We start from the raw sequence: 18,360 nt of genomic DNA, 5'->3' as shown, positions 1-18,360 counted from the left end.
CACTCAGATTCCCAACCTTTTCTGAGATTCGTTTTCGAAAAGGTGGTCTACCAGTTTCGGGCCCTGTGCTTTGGCCTAAGCACAGCTCCTCTCGTGTTTACGAGGCTGATGAGGAATGTAGCCAAATTCCTCCATTTATCGGACATCCGAGCCTCCCTTTATTTGGACGAATGGCTTCTCAGAGCCTCTTCCAGTCGTCGCTGTCTGAAGGATCTCAAGTGGACTCTAGATCTGACCAAGGAATTGGGACTCCTAGTCAATTTGGAAAAGTCGCAACTGGTCCCATCCCAAACTATTGTGTATTTAGGGATGGAGATTCACAGTCAAGCTTTTCGGGCTTTTCCGTCGGCCCCCAGAATAAGTCAAGCCCTGTTATTCATCCAGAACATGCTGAAGAAGGAACGCTGCTCAGTCAGGCTGTGGATGAGTCTGGTAGGGACGCTATCATCCCTGGAACAATTTGTGTCATTAGGAAGACTACACCTCCGTCCGCTTCAATACCATCTAGCTTTTCATTGGAAAAAGGACAAGACGCTAGAAGCGGTCTCGATCCCGATTTCCGAAAAGATGAAGTCTTGTCTGACTTGGTGGAAGGACAATATCAACTTGAGAGAGGGTCTTCCCCTGGCTGTTCAGACTCCCAACCACGTTCTCTTCTCGGACGCATCGGACGTGGGCTGGGGCGCGACATTAGACGGTCGGGAATGCTCAGGACTGTGGAACTCGAGTCAGAGGAACATGCATATCAACTGCAAGGAGCTGTTGGCAGTACATCTGGCCTTGAAAAGCTTCAAGTCTCTCCTTCGTGGCAAAGTGGTGGAAGTGAACTCGGACAACACCACTGCCTTGGCGTACATCTCCAAGCAAGGAGGGACCCACTCACTGACGTTGTACGAGATCGCAAGGGACCTCCTCATCTGGTCAAAAGGTCAAGACATCTCACTAGTAACGAGGTTCATCCAAGGCAACTTGAATGTCATAGCAGATTGTCTCAGACGGAAAGGACAAGTAATTCCAACAGAATGGACCCTCCACAAGGATGTGTGCAAGAGACTTTGGGCCACTTGGGGCCAGCCAACCATAGATCTCTTTGCAACCTCGCTGACCAAGAGGCTTCCAATCTATTGCTCCCCAGTCCCGGACCCAGCAGCAATACATATAGATGCCTTTCTCCTAGATTGGTCACATCTAGATCTCTACGCATTCCCACCGTTCAAGATTGTCAACAAGGTACTGCAGAAGTTCGCCTCTCACGAAGGGACAAGGTTGACGCTAGTTGCTCCCCTCTGGCCCGCGAGAGAATGGTTCACCGAGGTACTTCGATGGCTAGTAGACGTTCCCAGAAGTCTTCCCCTAAGGGTGGACCTTCTACGTCAGCCACACGTAAAGAAGGTACACCAAAGCCTCCTCGCTCTTCGTCTGACTGCCTTCAGACTATCGAAAGACTCTCGAGAGCTAGAGGCTTTTCGAAGGAGGCAGCCAGTGCGATTGCCAGAGCAAGGAGAGCATCCACCATTAGACTCTACCAATCGAAGTGGGAAGTCTTCCGAGACTGGTGCAAGTCAGTTTCCGTATCCTCGACCAGTACCTCTGTAGCTCAAATAGCTGACTTTCTCTTATACCTGAGAAAAGGACGATCCCTTTCAGCTCCCACTATCAAGGGCTACAGAAGCATGTTGGCATCGGTCTTCCGGCATAGAGGCTTAGATCTTTCCAACAATAAAGATCTGCAAGACCTCCTTAAGTCTTTTGAGACCACTAAGGAGCGTCGTTTGGTTACACCTGGTTGGAATTTAGACGTGGTACTAAGATTCCTCATGTCAGACAGGTTTGAGCCGCTACAATCAGCCTCCTTGAAAGATCTCACTCTAAAGACACTTTTCCTAGTATGCTTAGCCTCAGCTAAAAGAGTCAGTGAGATTCATGCCTTCAGCAAGAATATCGGATTTTCATCAGAAAAAGCCACATGTTCGCTACAACTTGGTTTTCTAGCCAAAAATGAGCTGCCTTCTCGACCTTGGCCTAAATCGTTCGATATTCCCAGCTTATCGGAGATTGTAGGCAATGAACTAGAAAGAGTCTTATGCCCTGTGAGATCTCTTAAGTTCTATTTAAAGCGCACTAAACCTTTACGAGGCCAATCTGAAGCTTTATGGTGTTCAGTTAAGAAACCATCTTTGCCTATGTCAAAGAATGCTTTATCCTACTTTATCAGACTGTTAATACGAGAAGCTCATTCACATCTGAGTGAGGAAGACCAAGCTTTGCTTAAGGTGAAGACGCACGAAGTTAGAGCTGTTGCAACTTCCGTGGCCTTTAAGCAAAATAGATCTCTGCGAAGTATAATGGACGCAACCTATTGGAGAAGCAAGTCAGTGTTCGCGTCTTTTTATCTAAAGGATGTCCAGTCTCTTTACGAGGACTGCTACACACTGGGACCATTCGTAGCAGCGAGTGCAGTAGTGGGTGAGGGCTCAACCACTACAATTCCCTAATTCCATACCCTTTTAATCTTTCTCTTGAAATGTTTTTAATGTTGTTTCTGGGCTCGAACCTGTGCCGCCCAGTGAATAAGCTCCATTTAGCACTTATTCTTAGGTAATTTACTGCTAAATATACCAGAGAAAAAATGTAAAGGAGTGCTAGGTTAACTAGCTCGCTCACCTATTGGTGTCGGTATAAAATTGGGCGTATATTCCAGAGGTCCCGCACTATTTAGATTAATCCACGACAGAGAACCCCAATAGAGGAGAGCCGTTCAACCTCACTCGGTACTACTAACAATGCATCCGCTCAGAACCCAACTCCTTTTAGCACGACGAGTAAAGTAACCCGCATTTTTGTTGTGCTCTCGATTTTGGTTATTTTCCATTGAATCATGGCTTCTTCGTCGGTTTCCCAGGAGACACCGTCTAAGTTAAGTACCAAGCTGGGTTTTACTGTGTTTTGAGCAACCTAGATCGTTTAATATTTATATTATAGGAGTTTATTCTCTTCGTTCATACCGATCTTGCTTGATTTCACTACAGTTGGTACTCCTGTTTTTGAGAGCTTTTAAGTTTCACTTGCGGTGTTACTATGTGTATTATTTTTATTATCAAATATTATTTGTTATTGTGAATATTCATTATTTAGCGTTTAGAATCCTCGTGGTTCAATTTTTGGGCCGATATCATTTACGTATCGTTATGGCTGCCGACCTTCGTGCTAGGCGGCAATGTTATTTTTAGCCATCAGGTGTGTCTTTTGTGATTTAATTATTATGTTACATGCCTTGCCCAAAAATTTTCTATGTGTTTATTCATATAATTTAACGCTATTATTATTATTATAATGAATATTTGTGCCATTACTCCGTTTGATCTGTCTGGTTGGGGATCGTCAGTTGGTAGCCCTGCTGCCTCGTATCACGTGATCCTCCCCCACGCTCCCCCTCTAGCTAGGTGGGCGGTTAGGCTTCTCCCCCCTCCACTAAGGGACCGTTGCCTTCCCTCCTTTTAGAGGGGGTAGTTCAGTGTTTATGGACTTTGTCCTCCGGGTGGCCCGGCGGTTTCGTCTCTGTCTAGTCTGGTTGGCCACCGGTCAACAGAGTTGGATCCCGGTGCACCCTATTTTATATTCACTTTTCATTCTGGCTTATGTTATACGAAACCCTCCGGGTTCGATTGGCGGTTCTTAGCTACAGTTCCGCCCCCCTATTATTTTATAACATTTCCTATGATGATTATATATGACAGATCACTACCCCGGAGTCCCTAAATGAATTGGTATTGGATATACTTTTATTTCCCGGCCCGGGGTCTACCCCGCCCCGGGAAATCAGACACCATGTGTCTTAATTCCTTGTTATTGCATCCTTTTTTATGCTCCCGGCTTGACCGGAATGGATTGCTATACTTTAATTTCAAGTTAGACTTATGTTTAGGCCCGGGTCCTCCGGTCCCGCCCCTATGTAAGAATATTACAGTTAAGCTCTAACCTTGCGTTAGACCTATGTTAGGCCCGGGTCCTCCGGACCCGCCCCTACTTAAAGAATAGTACAGTTAAGCTCTAATCTTGTGTTAGACCTATGTTAGGCCCGGGTCCTCCGGACCCGCCCCTACTTAAAGAATAGTACAGTTAAGCTCTATTCTTGTGTTAGACCTATGTTAGGCCCGGGTCCTCCGGACCCGCCCCTACTTAAAGAATAGTACAGTTAAGCTCTAATCTTGTGTTAGACCTATGTTAGGCCCGGGTCCTCCGGACCCGCCCCTACTTAAGAGAATTACAGTTTCTCATATACTATTCTTTTTATAGATGGTGCATTGTCTGACGCCGGCCTGTGCAGCTGTTCTGCACCAGCCTTGTGGCCACTCCGTCTGCCGATCTCACGCCCCTTGTGGGGTTCAACTGGAAGACGTTGTGGTATGGCACCCGGATAACTGTGTGATTTGCTTCGACCTCATCACTACCCTTGGATCTGACTCGGTGAGTCCCGTTGGCTATATTGCCTTCTTATTTAATTTACTATTAGTAAGATATCTATGGTCTTGAAGGACTATTGGGAGTCTCCCTTTTATAATTCCCACTATTATTTCAGGCATCCCCGGAGCAAAAGTCTGCGGCTCGGGCCACACTGAAGGTGTGGGTTGGTGGGTTTGCCCGGAATGTGAAGTCTAAGCGGCCGTACGTCCTATCTGAGGACTACTGCACCATGGTTTACCCCAACGCCAAGTCTTCAGCTGCTGTGGCTAGGCATGTGGCAGCTCCCATCATTGCCCACATTGATGCCACTATAACGGGTCTCATCGACCCAGAGCAAGATCCATCGGACGCCCCCGGAGGTCTGGAGGACAATGTTGCCTCCATGAACCTGGACGTCGAACCAATGTTGCTAGACGAGCCGGATACAGGTAGGGTGGTAAGTGAGGCAGGTGTGTCCGGCGCTGAGATTCCTATCCTCAGCCCCGCTCTTTCTTCTTCTTCTGATCGCTCTTCTTTTCTTGGATTTTCTGGGGACCGTGATTCGTCTCAACGTTCATACCCGGTTCCCCCTAAGGATAAGTCTACTTCAAGGACCTTACCCAAAGCTCGCAAGCCTCACAAGACTTCTCATGGCTCTAAACATTGTACGAACCCGTCTTCAAAGACCTCTGGTTCCTCCTCTAAGTCTCACGACCCGGGAGTTTCTTCCGCCCCTCTTGCTGCTAGCCCGGGCCTTTCCGAATCAGCCATGCTTCGCATCGTGTCGGAGATGCAGGCAAAGTTGGTTTCGGAGATGCAGTCGAGGATGGACACGATGTTCTCTAACTTCGGTCAGAGAATTGGGGCTTTAGAGCAAGGAGCTCCGGAGAGAGTCCAAAGCTCTCTCATCCCGGATGCCTCTAAGCTCCCGCCGTTTGCCAAGAACAACCCCTGGCGGATGGCTCTTCATTCCCCGTTCTCAGACGGAATGTTGACTCTGGAGGGCCTTGGCACTCGTCCTCTAGAGGACTTTGAATTCTTTCCTCCTGGTCTGGCATTTCCATTTCATGGTTATGCCAGGCTTACCGAGGAAGCTTTAGTCCGATTAGACAAGGTCCCCAAAGAGACGGTCATCTTCCCGAAGGAGCAAGCCCAATCTGTTTGGGCCAGATTTTTGAATGACATCGGCTGCACTAACACCATGCTGACGCCTTATAAAAGCTCCTTTACGATGTTCTTAATGGACAAGAACACCTTGACTCCATGCGTCAATAAGGTGGCAGAGCTTGCCTTTCAATATGCTCTGGAGGAGAAGCCCTTGCCTCCCATCCGAGAGGTGGATCCAATCTCCCTCCTTCTTCCCTCAGGTATTGAGTGTTGGGACAACGTCCATACCACCTTTACCTCCGGCAAGCTTGCAGCAGACTGTGCCTCAGTCTTGTTTAGTGAGAAGCTTCCCCGTCTCCCGGAATCTCTCATTAAACAGGAATATGATTCCCGCCTACGTGTGGGCCGTACTCTAAACCTGGCCACATCCACGGAGTCGATAGCCTTGACTTACGATACGGAGAGTATTTTTAAGTCTCTCAACAAGGCTACGTTACAGTCTTTATATTATGACTTGTATGACTTCGCTACTGCTAAACGCAGATGTCGCAAGCATGTCCTAGCTGAGGCGACGATTAGGCATGAACCTAATAAACTCATCCGGTCCTCTTGTTGGGGTTCAAATCTCTTCCCCGAGGATCTCGTAGAGGAAGTCTTGGCGGAGGCCACTAGGGTTAATCAGAGCCTTAAAGCCCGTTGGGGTTTGACCCCTAAACGCAAGTATGACCCCGCAAATTATCAAGCCCGGGGTAGGAAGAAGCTTAGACCATATACCTCCACCCAGTTCAGGCAACAACAGAGTGCTTCATCCAACTTCCGGCTGCCTCTTCCTCCATCTTCTGTTGTCCCTGCACAGCCTTCCACCTCTCGGGCTCCTTCGGATGACTATGTCACCGTTCTGCTACCTAAGAGCCAGCTTTCTGGTGCCTCCGCCACTTCCCCGGCCTTTAACCAGTCTTACGAGGCTCATAGCTCTTCCCAGAGTTATGGTAGAGGTAGAGGCTACCACCGTGGCTCTAACCAGAACAAAGGCAGGGGAAGAGCCTTTCGCAGAGGAAAGAACTTCCGAGGCGGACGTGGAGGCAACTCCTCAAACCAATACTGAGGTGCAGCAGGTAGGGGGGAGGCTCTATGCCTTCCGCAACAAATGGAGGTTCAGTCCCTGGGCGTTCAGTATCATCTCCAAGGGACTGGGGTGGAGTTGGATTCAAGGACCTCCTCCTCCGAACAAATTTCGTCAACATTCCACTCCGGACCTGGTCGAATTTGTCCAGGATCTTTTACAAAAAAAAACGCCATACAAGAAACGAAACATCTGAAGTTTCAAGGTCGGCTGTTCAGTGTCCCGAAGAAGGATTCAGACAAGAGAAGAGTGATTCTAGATCTATCCCTTCTCAACTTGTCCATTCAATGCGACAAGTTTCGAATGCTTACCGTCTTGCAGGTGCGGACCTTACTTCCCCGTGGGGCCGTCACCACCTCTATCGATCTTACAGACGCCTACTATCACGTCCCGATAGCGAGACACTTCCGTCCGTACCTAGGCTTTCGCTTAGGGGACAAAAGTTACTCCTTCAAGGTGATGCCTTTCGGGCTCAACATCGCCCCAAGGATCTTCACAAAGCTAGCAGAAGTCGCTGTTCAGGAACTCAGGAATCAAGGGATTCAAGTAGTAGCCTATCTGGACGACTGGCTCATTTGGTCAGACACCTCCCAAAATTGCCTAAAAGCCACTCACAAAGTCATCCATTATCTTCAATCTCTAGGCTTCCAGATCAACTTCAAGAAGTCCCGTCTTCTTCCAAAATCGAAGTTCCAATGGCTCGGCCTGCAATGGGATCTTATATCTCATACTCTGTGTCTTCCCAGACCCAAGAGGTTAGAGATTGCAAGGAACACCAAACGCTTTCTCAAAGACAAAGTAAGTTCCAGACAACTCCAAGAGAGGATTCTGGGGTCCCTTCAGTTTGCCTCAGTGACGGATCTTCTTCTGAAGGCAAAATTGAAAGATATCAATCGTGTCTGGCGTTCGAGGGCGAACCGGAAGCTCCGGGACAGGAAAGTCCGCCTTCCTCCCATTCTACGGGAAAGACTTCTTCCTTGGACAAGAGCAAACAGTCTGTCAAAGTCAGTTCCCCTTCGATTTCCGCCTCCGGAATTAATCATTCACACAGACGCATCCTTATCAGGTTGGGGCGGCTATTCTCAGCTCAAGAAAGTTCAAGGTCTTTGGACTCCCTTGTTCCGCCATTTTCACATCAATGTGCTAGAGGCCATGGCAGTTCTTCTAACCCTGAAACGTCTCGCTCTTCCCAAGAAACAACACCTTCGTCTGGTCCTCGACAGCGAAGTGGTGGTCCGCTGCCTCAACAGAGGCGGGTCAAAGTCAGGGCCTCTGAACCATGTTCTAGTAGCCATATTCTCCCTAGCAGCCTCGAACCGTTGGCATCTTTCAGCTGTCCACCTGGCGGGAGTCCGGAATGTAGTGGCAGACGCCCTGTCCCGGACCTCCCCTCTAGAATCGGAATGGTCACTCGATCTAAAGTCATTTCGGTGGATTCTCTCTCAGGTTCCCGGTCTCCAAGTGGACCTCTTCGCCACGGAATCCAACCACAAATTGAGAGTATATGTGGCTCCCAATCTAGACCCTCAGGCTTACGCCACAGACGCCATGTCACAGAATTGGGACACCTGGGAAAAGATTTATCTCTTTCCCCCGGTGAATCTTTTGCTGAAAGTTCTAGACAAACTGAGATCCTTCAAGGGACAAGTAGCCTTGGTCGCACCCAACTGGCCCAAGAGCAACTGGTATCCTCTCCTGCGGGAGTTGAGACTATACCCTCACCCGATACCCAATCCGGTTCTGTCTCAGATAGTACAAACACGCGTTGTGTACGCTTTCTCAAACATTCAGAGCGCCCTAACTTTATGGACTTTATGAAGTTTGCGGCTATGCATGGTGCCAATATTGATCCTCAAAACACCTTATTCTAGAATCGGATAAACGGGTTTCCACCATCCGCCAGTATGACTCTGCAGTTAAAAAGTTGGCAAAATTTTTAATAGACTCAGACGTGAACTGTATGAACTTGAACCTTACAGTCACTTTCTTTAGATCTTTATTAGAATCAGGTCTGGCAGCCAATACTATCACCACTATTAAATCGGCTCTGAAAAAGATCTTCCTAGTGGGTTTTAACATAGACTTAACCGACTCTTTGTTAGCTTCAATTCCGAAAGCTTGTGCCAGACTGAAACCGGTTACTCGTCCTACCCCGGTGACCTGGTTCCTTAATGACGTACTCAAATTGGCTTCTGATACTATTAACAGTTCTTGTGATTACATGCCCCTTCTCAGGAAAACACTTTTCCTGGTGAGCTTGGCTTCCGGGGCAAGAATTTCTGAATTGGCAGCCTTGTCGAGAGACCCGGGTCATATTGACTTTCTGCCTTCAGGAGAGGTCCTTCTTTCTCCTAACAAATTCTTTTTGGCTAAGAATGAAGACCCTCTAAACAGATGGACCTCCTGGAAAATTGTTCCCCTCACGCAAGATCCGTCTCTGTGCCCTGTCACTACTCTTAGGTCTTATTTATCCCGGACCTCCTCTAACTCCTCGGGGCCTCTATTCGTTAGAGAACAAGGCGGTACCATTACTATTAAAGGGATCAGGCAACAAATTTTGTATTTTATTAAACAAGCTAACCCTGACTCTTTTCCTCTTGCACATGATATCAGGGCGGTTGCCACCTCGGTGAACTTCTTTCACCACATGAATTTTACAGACCTTTCCAGGTATACAGGGTGGAAATCACCGTCAGTGTTCAAGAAACACTACCTTAAACATTTGGAAGCCCTAAAATTTTCTACAGTAGCCGCAGGGAGCGTAGTTACTCCCAAGTAACTCACAGGTTAATGCCTTGACTCTTTATCTCTCCCTCTTACCTGCCTCATTTATACCCTATTGTATTCGTTGGTCTCGCACCTGAATACTGTTATTATATATGTAAATTTTATGCTCCTGAGTATCTGTATATATTATCACTCACGGCATTATTATACCTACCTTATTGGATTTATGTTCATATTTAAGATACCCTTATAATTGTTTTTTGGTACTCATCTCTGATTAAAGCATCCTGTATTTCCCTTACGCTTATGTTTTTTCCTTTATTTTGCAAGTTTGGTGACATTTTTCTCTTGTATAGATTCACTGGGTGGCACAGGTTCGAGCCCAGAAAAGGGATTTTGACGTAGGAAAAATCTATTTCTGGGCGAGGGACCTGTGCCGCCCAGTGAACCCTCCCAGCTCCTCTCCCTTGGAGTCCCCAAACTTTGGGTGCTAAGGAGTTGGGTTCTGAGCGGATGCATTGTTAGTAGTACCGAGTGAGGTTGAACGGCTCTCCTCTATTGGGGTTCTCTGTCGTGGATTAATCTAAATAGTGCGGGACCTCTGGAATATACGCCCAATTTTATACCGACACCAATAGGTGAGCGAGCTAGTTAACCTAGCACTCCTTTACATTTTTTCTCTGGTATATTTAGCAGTAAATTACCTAAGAATAAGTGCTAAATGGAGCTTATTCACTGGGCGGCACAGGTCCCTCGCCCAGAAATAGATTTTTCCTACGTCAAAATCCCTTTTTTATGGGTTGTCCGGAAGGCTAAGAAGCCTTTCGCATCCTGGTTGATTTGGCAGGTGGTCAAAGTCATTTCTTGAGAGCGCCTAGATTAGGGGTTTGATGAGGTCCTGTTGTATGGGTTGCAACCCTTGATACTTCAGCTCCTAGGGGTCGATTAGCATCCTAAGAGGATCGCGAGGCTCCGTAAGGAAGACGTACTTAAAAGGCAGAGTAATTGTTCAAGTCGACTTCCTTACCAGGTACCTATTTATTTTGTTTTTGTTATTTTGATAACTTCTAAATGAAATAAAAAACTCTTAGCTCATAAAATGTAAACATATATTACTGGTCTCTACCCACCATCCTGGTTGTGAATCAGCTATATATTCACCGGCTAAGTTAAATATTTAAAAATGATATTTTAATTATAAAATAAATTTTTGAATATACTTACCCGGTGAATATATAAATTAAATGACCCTCCCTTCCTCCCCAATAGAGACGCAGTGGGACGAGGAGAAAATTGAGTCTTTGTTTACATAAGAGCTGGGTATCTGGTCGACAGATGGCGCTGTTGGGCACACCCGCAACCTGTGTAGCGATCGCTGGCGAGTTTTTTCCGTAGAGTTTGTCTGTCGAGCAACAGAGTTGCAGCTATATATTCACCGGGTAAGTATATTCAAAAATTCATTTTATAATTAAAATATCATTTTCTATCTGTTCTGCAATATTTTCTTTTGTTACCTTCCCTCATAACGTAGCAATTTTTCTAAAGCATGTAGGAAAATCATTATGCTCTTTCCTTTTTAAGTGTTTTTAGAGCAAAGGAGGGTTGTTCTTAGATCTATTTTTCAAGCTGAATGCGATTCACTACCACCTAAAAGAAAATATTAATGCCTAAGCCAAGAGCATTCACTACACATCCCCTTGAAGTGATTATAAGTTATTCTATGACTATACAGTAGTTTCTTCACACTGAGAATAAAGAATGACGATTGTTCTTCATTGTGTTCGCTTTTTACCTTTTTCTATACGAGGTTACTGCTTCATATCAGTCTTTTTACACATGGGTTTTCAGAGGTAAAACCATCACTTTAGAAATGCCTGGTTAAAACCTTCACTGGAAGAAGTTAACGCTGCCAATTTTCCCAGAAAACAAATTATATTGAAACCATTTTCATACATGGCTCCTCTGAAGCGTCGTTTCGCCGATTACTTTGTTCTGCTACCACCGGTAATATAACCAACGGTACGACTAACAACAGTGTTAACTAGAGGGTCATTCAGTTGAGAGTATGTCTTTGTCACGTTAAGAAGTCTTATTTTGCTCTTAGATCCACTGCGTATTTGTACTTCGATGAATTTACTTCAAACTCTAATGGTTTGTCCTTGGGTCATACACCACATGCCCACCAAGTTGCGTTGGAATTCGTTCAGCAGTTTTTGCGTAATGTTCACAAACAAAAAATAAACTAACAAAATATTTGCCATTTACTTAATGTTGCTTTTATTTTTAAAGTACTTCTGTGCTTTATCCAAAATGTTACAGATTCCTCCTTGGGTTATACCCAACATGACTACCAAGTTTGGTTAAAATCGGTACAGTAGTTTTTGTGTGAAGTTGCTCGCGAACAAATAAATAAATGAATAGGTGATCTGTGTTGTTGATATAGTTAACTATTCTTGTGACGCAGTTCCGGTAGGCCCTGCCGCTTCCTCCGGTGCCTTAGATGACCGCGGAGGTAGCAGCAGTAGGGGATTCAGCATTATGAAGCTTCGTCTGTGGTGGATAACGGGCGAGGGTGGGCTGTGGCACCCTAGCAGTACCAGCTGAACTCGGTTGAGTCCCTTGTCAGGCTGGGAGGAATGTAGAGAGTAGAGGTCCCCTTTTTGTTTTGTTTCATTTGTTGATGTCGGCTACCCCCCAAAATTGGGGGAAGTGCCTTGGTATATGTATGTATGTTTGTAATTCTTTTGTCACTGTACAGTACGTGCATTATTAAATATACTGCTATGGTTGCTGTCACTTAAATGAAAAAAGTCCCTTTGTCGAGTAAGTATATGGAGTACGTACATTTGATTTTATCTGTTAAATTACTCAATCTTTCATTCGCTTATATTACATTAGAAGGTCGTGTCACAACATGGTAAGATGTCTAGTTAGTAATTTATTAATATTAAGTTAGAATTATCATTATTTTGTTGCAGAATCTAAAACTTCAAGATTCGTACTACTAATATTTCATCTCTCAGGTCCTCGACAGGGATGGAACGGAATTCGACTTCAACGTCGAAGTCTACTCCGGAGATGAGGCTGATCCGAAGAAGCCCGACGCCGCTCCTTTGTATCCGGAGACTCCTGTCATGGTGGCGGACCGAACAGATTACGACAATTCTTACCAGTCTGGGACGAGGCTCCTCTCGCCCAGTTTTGATAAGTCTGTCGGTAATACTGAAGGTCTCTCATTGCTAGAGTTAGGAATGAAACCGATGCACTCCACTCCCGAGAGTCATTGTAATGGGACCCTAAATCCCTTTGCGCCGCATTGGATTGAGGCCGACTCTGTTGATTTTGGAACGTCGGACGTTAGTCAGGGATGTGTCGCGGACGACTCGTTTGGAAATCGGTCGCAGCTCAGCGAGTCTTCGCTTTCTAGAGATGGTCAGAGATTTTTCAAACAATCTGAAGTTAAAGAGAATGCAAGGCACAGTGGAGCATTCTCGGTTTTAGAGAAAATGGAAAATAATTCTGTGTCGTCAATGGACGATGGGGCTTACTGGAATAGCGTGTCTCACGAGGAAATGACGTCCAGCGATCGTGTCGGCGGTGAACCTTCAATTGCTGTGGCCAGTCCAAACTTGCACGCCAGTTATGAATACGACGAGATTGTTGGACCGAGGGCTGAAAATACAAGGGTTACTGATTCACAACAACAACCTACCAAGGGAAAAAGTCCTTCTGAGATAAAGAAGGAAACATACCGGGCACAGATGAAATATATAAATAAGGTGATAAAGGGCAATCTCTCCGAGCCTAATGCCGAAGGGAGGAGAGAAGGAGCTTGGGAGCTTAATCAAACCTTTCCTGGAACGAGACTGCGATCTTATTTTAAAACGGAGCAGACCACTCCGCCGTCTAGAAGGGAACACGACCAAGGAGGTTCAGGCAGTTTCAAACGAAATTTGTCCTTCGAAAAGGAACCTCCGGCCTTGTCTAGAAGCCACGAACAGACGGGTAGTGAACGGCTGTTCGATAAAAGGGATGAAGTCTCTCCCAAATGGTTCTCGGGAAAATACGAATGGAAACCAATTCCTAGTTCCAGAAGAAGCGACGACGGTAGCTTCTTGCGACCGGCAACCATGGTGAGTGTAACTATGCTCGTGTGTAATAACCCTTTTACCCCCAGGCTATTTGGAAATTTCCAACCCTTAACCCCCAGGGGGTTATTTTTTTCCCAGCACATTTTGCAGTATATTTTTTTTTAAATTGCTCTAATAGCCTTAATTTTTGTCATAGAGAGGTCAGATTGGTCTCATTCTCTTGGAAAATGCCTGAATTTTCTTAAAAAATTAAAAAAAATATGAAAAAAAAAATTTTATAGCCTTTTTTTGCGAGGACGTACCGGTATGTCCATTAGGGTAAAGGGATGGCTTCTGTGAAACGTACCAGTACGTCCTTTGGGGGTAAAAGGGTCAAGTTCACTGTACTTTCATAAATTAAGAATCACCAACTTCTTCCAAAATCTTAACAACAGCAAGTCACAAACAACTTTGCAGCAGATGTTTCGTTTGGTTAGAATGAGTGGAATGAAAGATTTTGTCGAAGTCTGTTAAGCTGGGGTGGTTTTGTACATTTGATTAAAGACTAAAAATGGAAATTGGTATATTTGGGCTGATATAGAGAGAGTTTATGATCATAAAATTTCAGATTTTGAAGAATTTAAAAATATTTATACTTTTCATAGACAATTTGCGAGTTTTTCTTCTACCGTTGAAATCATTTTTGTATCATTCTAATTCAATCATAAAATTTCAAAGTTTGAAGAATTTAAAACAAAATATTTATTTGTTCCGTAACCGAAATACAAACCACGCTATTTACAAAGGGTATTACTTTTAGCGCAGCTGAAATGACGAGCCAATAGTTTTTAACGAGGGTTAATTACCCCCGCGCTAGTTAGCGGGGGGTGGGGAAGGGTAGCTTGCTACCCCTCCCCCCTCCACACCGGTGACTTGCTTCACTTCACTTTTGGCTCGGCGGTGATCAGACGTGTCTGCTCATCGCCTTCGTGACAGCCTTTAATTTTCTGCTTTTTCTTTTCAGCGTGTGTGATTGGTTGGAAGTTGACCTTCAGTTATTTTCTTTACTATGCGTACATGCCCTGGAGTTGCCGGCCGTCCTTGTGGGACTTTCATGTCGGACGTTAATACGGATCCACACACCCTCTGCCCTCAATGTCTGGGCCGACGGTGTGACCAGGATAACATGTGCCGTGAGTGTAGGGAGTGGTCTGCCTCCCAGTGGGAGAGGTTTGGCCATCGGTGTAAGAAGAAGTCCAAGAGAGACCGTTCTCCTCCGGGGTTAGCCTTGAAGGAGGAAGGTTCTCGGGACTCTTCTTCCGCCGCCCAAACCTCCTCCGAAGCTCCCCCTCGGCCACCTCCTAAGGAGAGTCGTCCGAGTGGGAGCGCAGGCCCTTGTTCTGTTTCCCTACCTTCGGTGGGAGGAGAGGGCGTCGCCTCCCATAGCGAGGCGGTTCCCCCTCCTCCTCCGGGGGAGGTTATTAATGATGCCTTATCCAGTGATGATCTTTTACAGATTTGGTCGTCCCTGGGGCTTAAGGGCTTGCCCTCCAGGGTCGCTCTTATTGACCTTGTCTCGTTGGGGGCCGCTGTTAAGCAGTCGCCGGTGGTAGCAGAGGTAGACCCTCTGTCTATTGTCGACGTCGTGGTGACAGAGGCCTCCGACGTGGCTGGGCCTTCCGCCGCAGGTGCTGTTGCTGGTGATGGTGCTCAAGGCTCTCCTCCTCCTTCCGTACATCCTTCGAAGGGGGAAGTGAGTCCTTCGGTCTTGACTGCTGCTCAGCTTCCTTCTGAGGGAAGTGTTTTGACGGAGACTCCCCTTCGGAGGACCGATGGTCCCGACGATCTCCCCCGAGGCCGCCTCCGCCGTAAGGCTCACCGCCCTCTACGCCACAAGGGCCTCCCTTCCCCTTACAGGGGGACTAAGAGACGCCTTTTTGGGTCTTCGTCCTCCGGGGGGGACTCTCCTCGTCAGCCTCAACCTCCGCCCTCCTTGAACCTCTCTGCAGACCGCTCACCATCTCCTGCCGAATCTTCGCCTTCTGGAGAACTCGTCACCCGACGGGCAACGGTCCCTTCGGGGCTAAGGGATTCTTTCCTTACGCGAGCAGTGCTAGCGCACAAGCGCTCTCCTGCTCGCCAGCGCTCTCCTGCTCGCCAGCGCTCTCCTGCTCGCCAGCGCTCTCCTGCTCGCCAGCGCTCTCCTGCTCGCCAGCGCTTACCTGTTCGCCAGTGATCTCCTGCTCGCCAGCGCTCTCCTGCTCGCCAGCGCTCTCCTGCTCGTCGACGATCTCCTGCTCGCCGACGTTCACCTGCTCGTCGGCTCTCTCCTGATGTTCGCCCCCCTCGCCAGCGCTCTCCTGCTCGTCAGCTCTCTTCCGAGCGTCAGCGCTCATTTGAGGACCATCGCCCTGCGGTCTCTGACCACCCTTTAGTTCCTGCTGAACTCCCTGCTCACCATCTGCCTGGTCCTGTGGCTACGCAACATCGTGCTGCGCGTCTGTCAGAAACACATGTTCGCCAACGCGCCAGCGATCTTCCCGTTCCTGCTCGTGAACGCGCCGCACCACCTGTCCTCTCACAGGAAACTCGTCGACCTTCTGCTCGTCAGCGATCACCAGCTCGCCAGCGATCACCTACGCGCCAGCGATTACCTCCTCGCCAGCGTTCACCTGCTTGCCGGCGCACACAGGCGATCTTAGTATCGCCTATTCAACAGCGACAACTAACGCGCCGACATTCGCCAACGCTCCTGAAGGAACATGGTTCGCCAGCTTCTAGCTCGCCATCGCGCGATCGCCCGCCTGCACATGCCGCTCGCCATCACTCGCCATTGCACGATCGCCCTCCTGCGCATGCTGCTCGCCATCGCACGACCCTGCACGATCGCCCGCTTACGCATGCTGCTCCTCATCGCACAACCCTGAACGATCGCCCTCCTGCGGATGCTAATCACCATCGCACCCCATCACGCGATCATTCACCTGCGCATGCTGCTCGCCATCGCACAACCCTGAACGATCGCCCGCTTACGCATGCTGCTCCTCATCGCACAACCCTGAACGATCGCCCTCCTGCGGATGCTGATCACCATCGCACCCTATCACGCGATCATTCACCTGCGCATGCTGCTCGCCATCGCTTACCATTACGCGGTCCTTCACCTGCGCATGCTGCTCACCATCGCACACCAGTGCGTCGACATACCACATCGCGCCATCGCCAACTTGAGCGACTGCACTCACCAGCTCGTCATCGATCGCCTGTGGATCTACACCGCCAGCGATCTTCCTCACCTACGCGGCAGCACGATCCCTCGCCGTCGCGCCAACGCTTGCGTTCGTCGCCTCGGACACGTGTTCATTTACCTGCCCACCCTCCCGCCCACTCGCCTGCGCGCCCGCGCGATCGCTCGCCTGCGCGCCCGCGCGATCGCTCGCCTGCGCGCCCGCGCGATCGCTCGCCTGCGCGCCCGCGCGATCGCTCGCCTGCGCGCCCGCGCCATCGCTCGCCCGCGCCATCGCTCGCCCGCGCCATCGCTCGCCCGCGCGCCCGCGCCATCGCTCGCCCGCGCGACCGCTCGCCTGCGCGCGACCGCTCGCCTGCGCGCCCGCGCGACCGCTCGCCTGCGCGCCCGCGCGACCGCTCGCCTGCGCGCCCGCGCGACCGCTCGCCTGCGCGCCCGCGCGACCGCTCGCCTGCGCGCCCGCGCGACCGCTCGCCTGCGCGCCCGCGCGATCATCCCCCTGCGCACCCGCGCGATCGCTCGCCCGCACTTCCGCGCGACCATTCGCCCTCGCGCGACCATCGTTCGCGGCGAATTCCACAGCCGGTGGTAGCAGCAGAGACGCGTGCTCCTAGACGGCACTCGGGATCACCTCCATCCAAGGACAGGTTGGTAGTGCAGGACAAAGACAGGTCAGTACGGCATTCTTCCCCACCTTCTTTTCAGGCAGGTACCGTCGTGTCCCTTCCGAAGGATCGCCCGATCCCTTTCTCTTTAGCGAGGATTTCGGACTCTGTGTCCTTGGAGCAGCAGAATTGGTTTGGTCCGCTGGCACGGGCGTTAGTGAGGGTTATGAAACCAGCACTCGCCGGCCAGGGTGACAAACCAGCGGCTGTCTCTCCTACGCTGAAGAGAAAGAGAGGAGAGGACTTCGTGGTGACTTCCCCTATAGCGAAGTTGGTTCCCAAAAGGTCGGTCTCGAAGGTCCCTTCTCCTGCACGAGTACTCTCTCCTTCTCCCGTGGACGAGGCCTTTTCGTCCTCAGGTGAGTCCTGTGGGGCGGTAGTCTTCCCCTCGGCACCAGGGGGGGAGACTTCGCTTCAGGCAGGAGAATCGTCTCGTGAGGAAGGGGCCCCTCGAACCTCGTTGTTGGGATCCTGTATCCCTCCCAGGAGGGAACCCAAGGATTCCAAGATCGTCCCTAAATCCTCTGCAAGGATTCGTCAGGAACCCACGACTACCCAGGGGAATGTCCACGTATCACCCCAGGAAGAGATTCCTGGGGCAGGAGACTTAGCTGCCAGCCCGCAGGGAGGAGAACAGCAAGAGTCCGAACATGCCTTCTGGCAGGTCCTAAGCCTCATAAGGACACTTAACAGACTTACGGATCCAGTCATCGCCCCCCGTGAAGGCAAAGACACGATTCTGGATGAAGTGTTTGACGTTCGGAAGGCCCCTAAGACCAGTGCAGCTCTGCCCTGGTCTCGGGGGCTGAAGAGTGCCAGAACTAGGGCCAACGCTCAGCTCGCACTTCTTGCCTCCTCCAGTCGTTCCACTGCCGGGAACAAGCTTATCCCTCCTCCTCGCCTTCAGCAGAGGAGGTATTTCGAGATCCTGGGTGAGCACAACCTCGCTCTTCCTCTCCATCACTCTGTGGAGGAGCT

General features: G+C 49.0%; 1 protein-coding gene across 1 annotated transcript in view; it reads left to right on the top strand.

The window, feature by feature from the left end:
* Positions 1-18,360, top strand: part of LOC137627087 (uncharacterized) — a 92,721-nt gene that overhangs the window by 11,724 nt on the left and 62,637 nt on the right. The window contains exon 3 of the mRNA XM_068358091.1: positions 12,424-13,533. Coding sequence (XP_068214192.1) covers positions 12,424-13,533 — 1,110 coding nt within the window. The remainder of the gene's footprint in view (positions 1-12,423; positions 13,534-18,360) is intronic.

This window comes from Palaemon carinicauda, chromosome 34, assembly GCF_036898095.1.
Source record: "Palaemon carinicauda isolate YSFRI2023 chromosome 34, ASM3689809v2, whole genome shotgun sequence".
NCBI classification, from domain to species: Eukaryota; Metazoa; Arthropoda; class Malacostraca; order Decapoda; family Palaemonidae; genus Palaemon; species Palaemon carinicauda.
The sequence above is the reverse complement of the archived record's forward strand: the minus strand, read 5'-3'. Positions and strand labels throughout refer to the sequence as shown.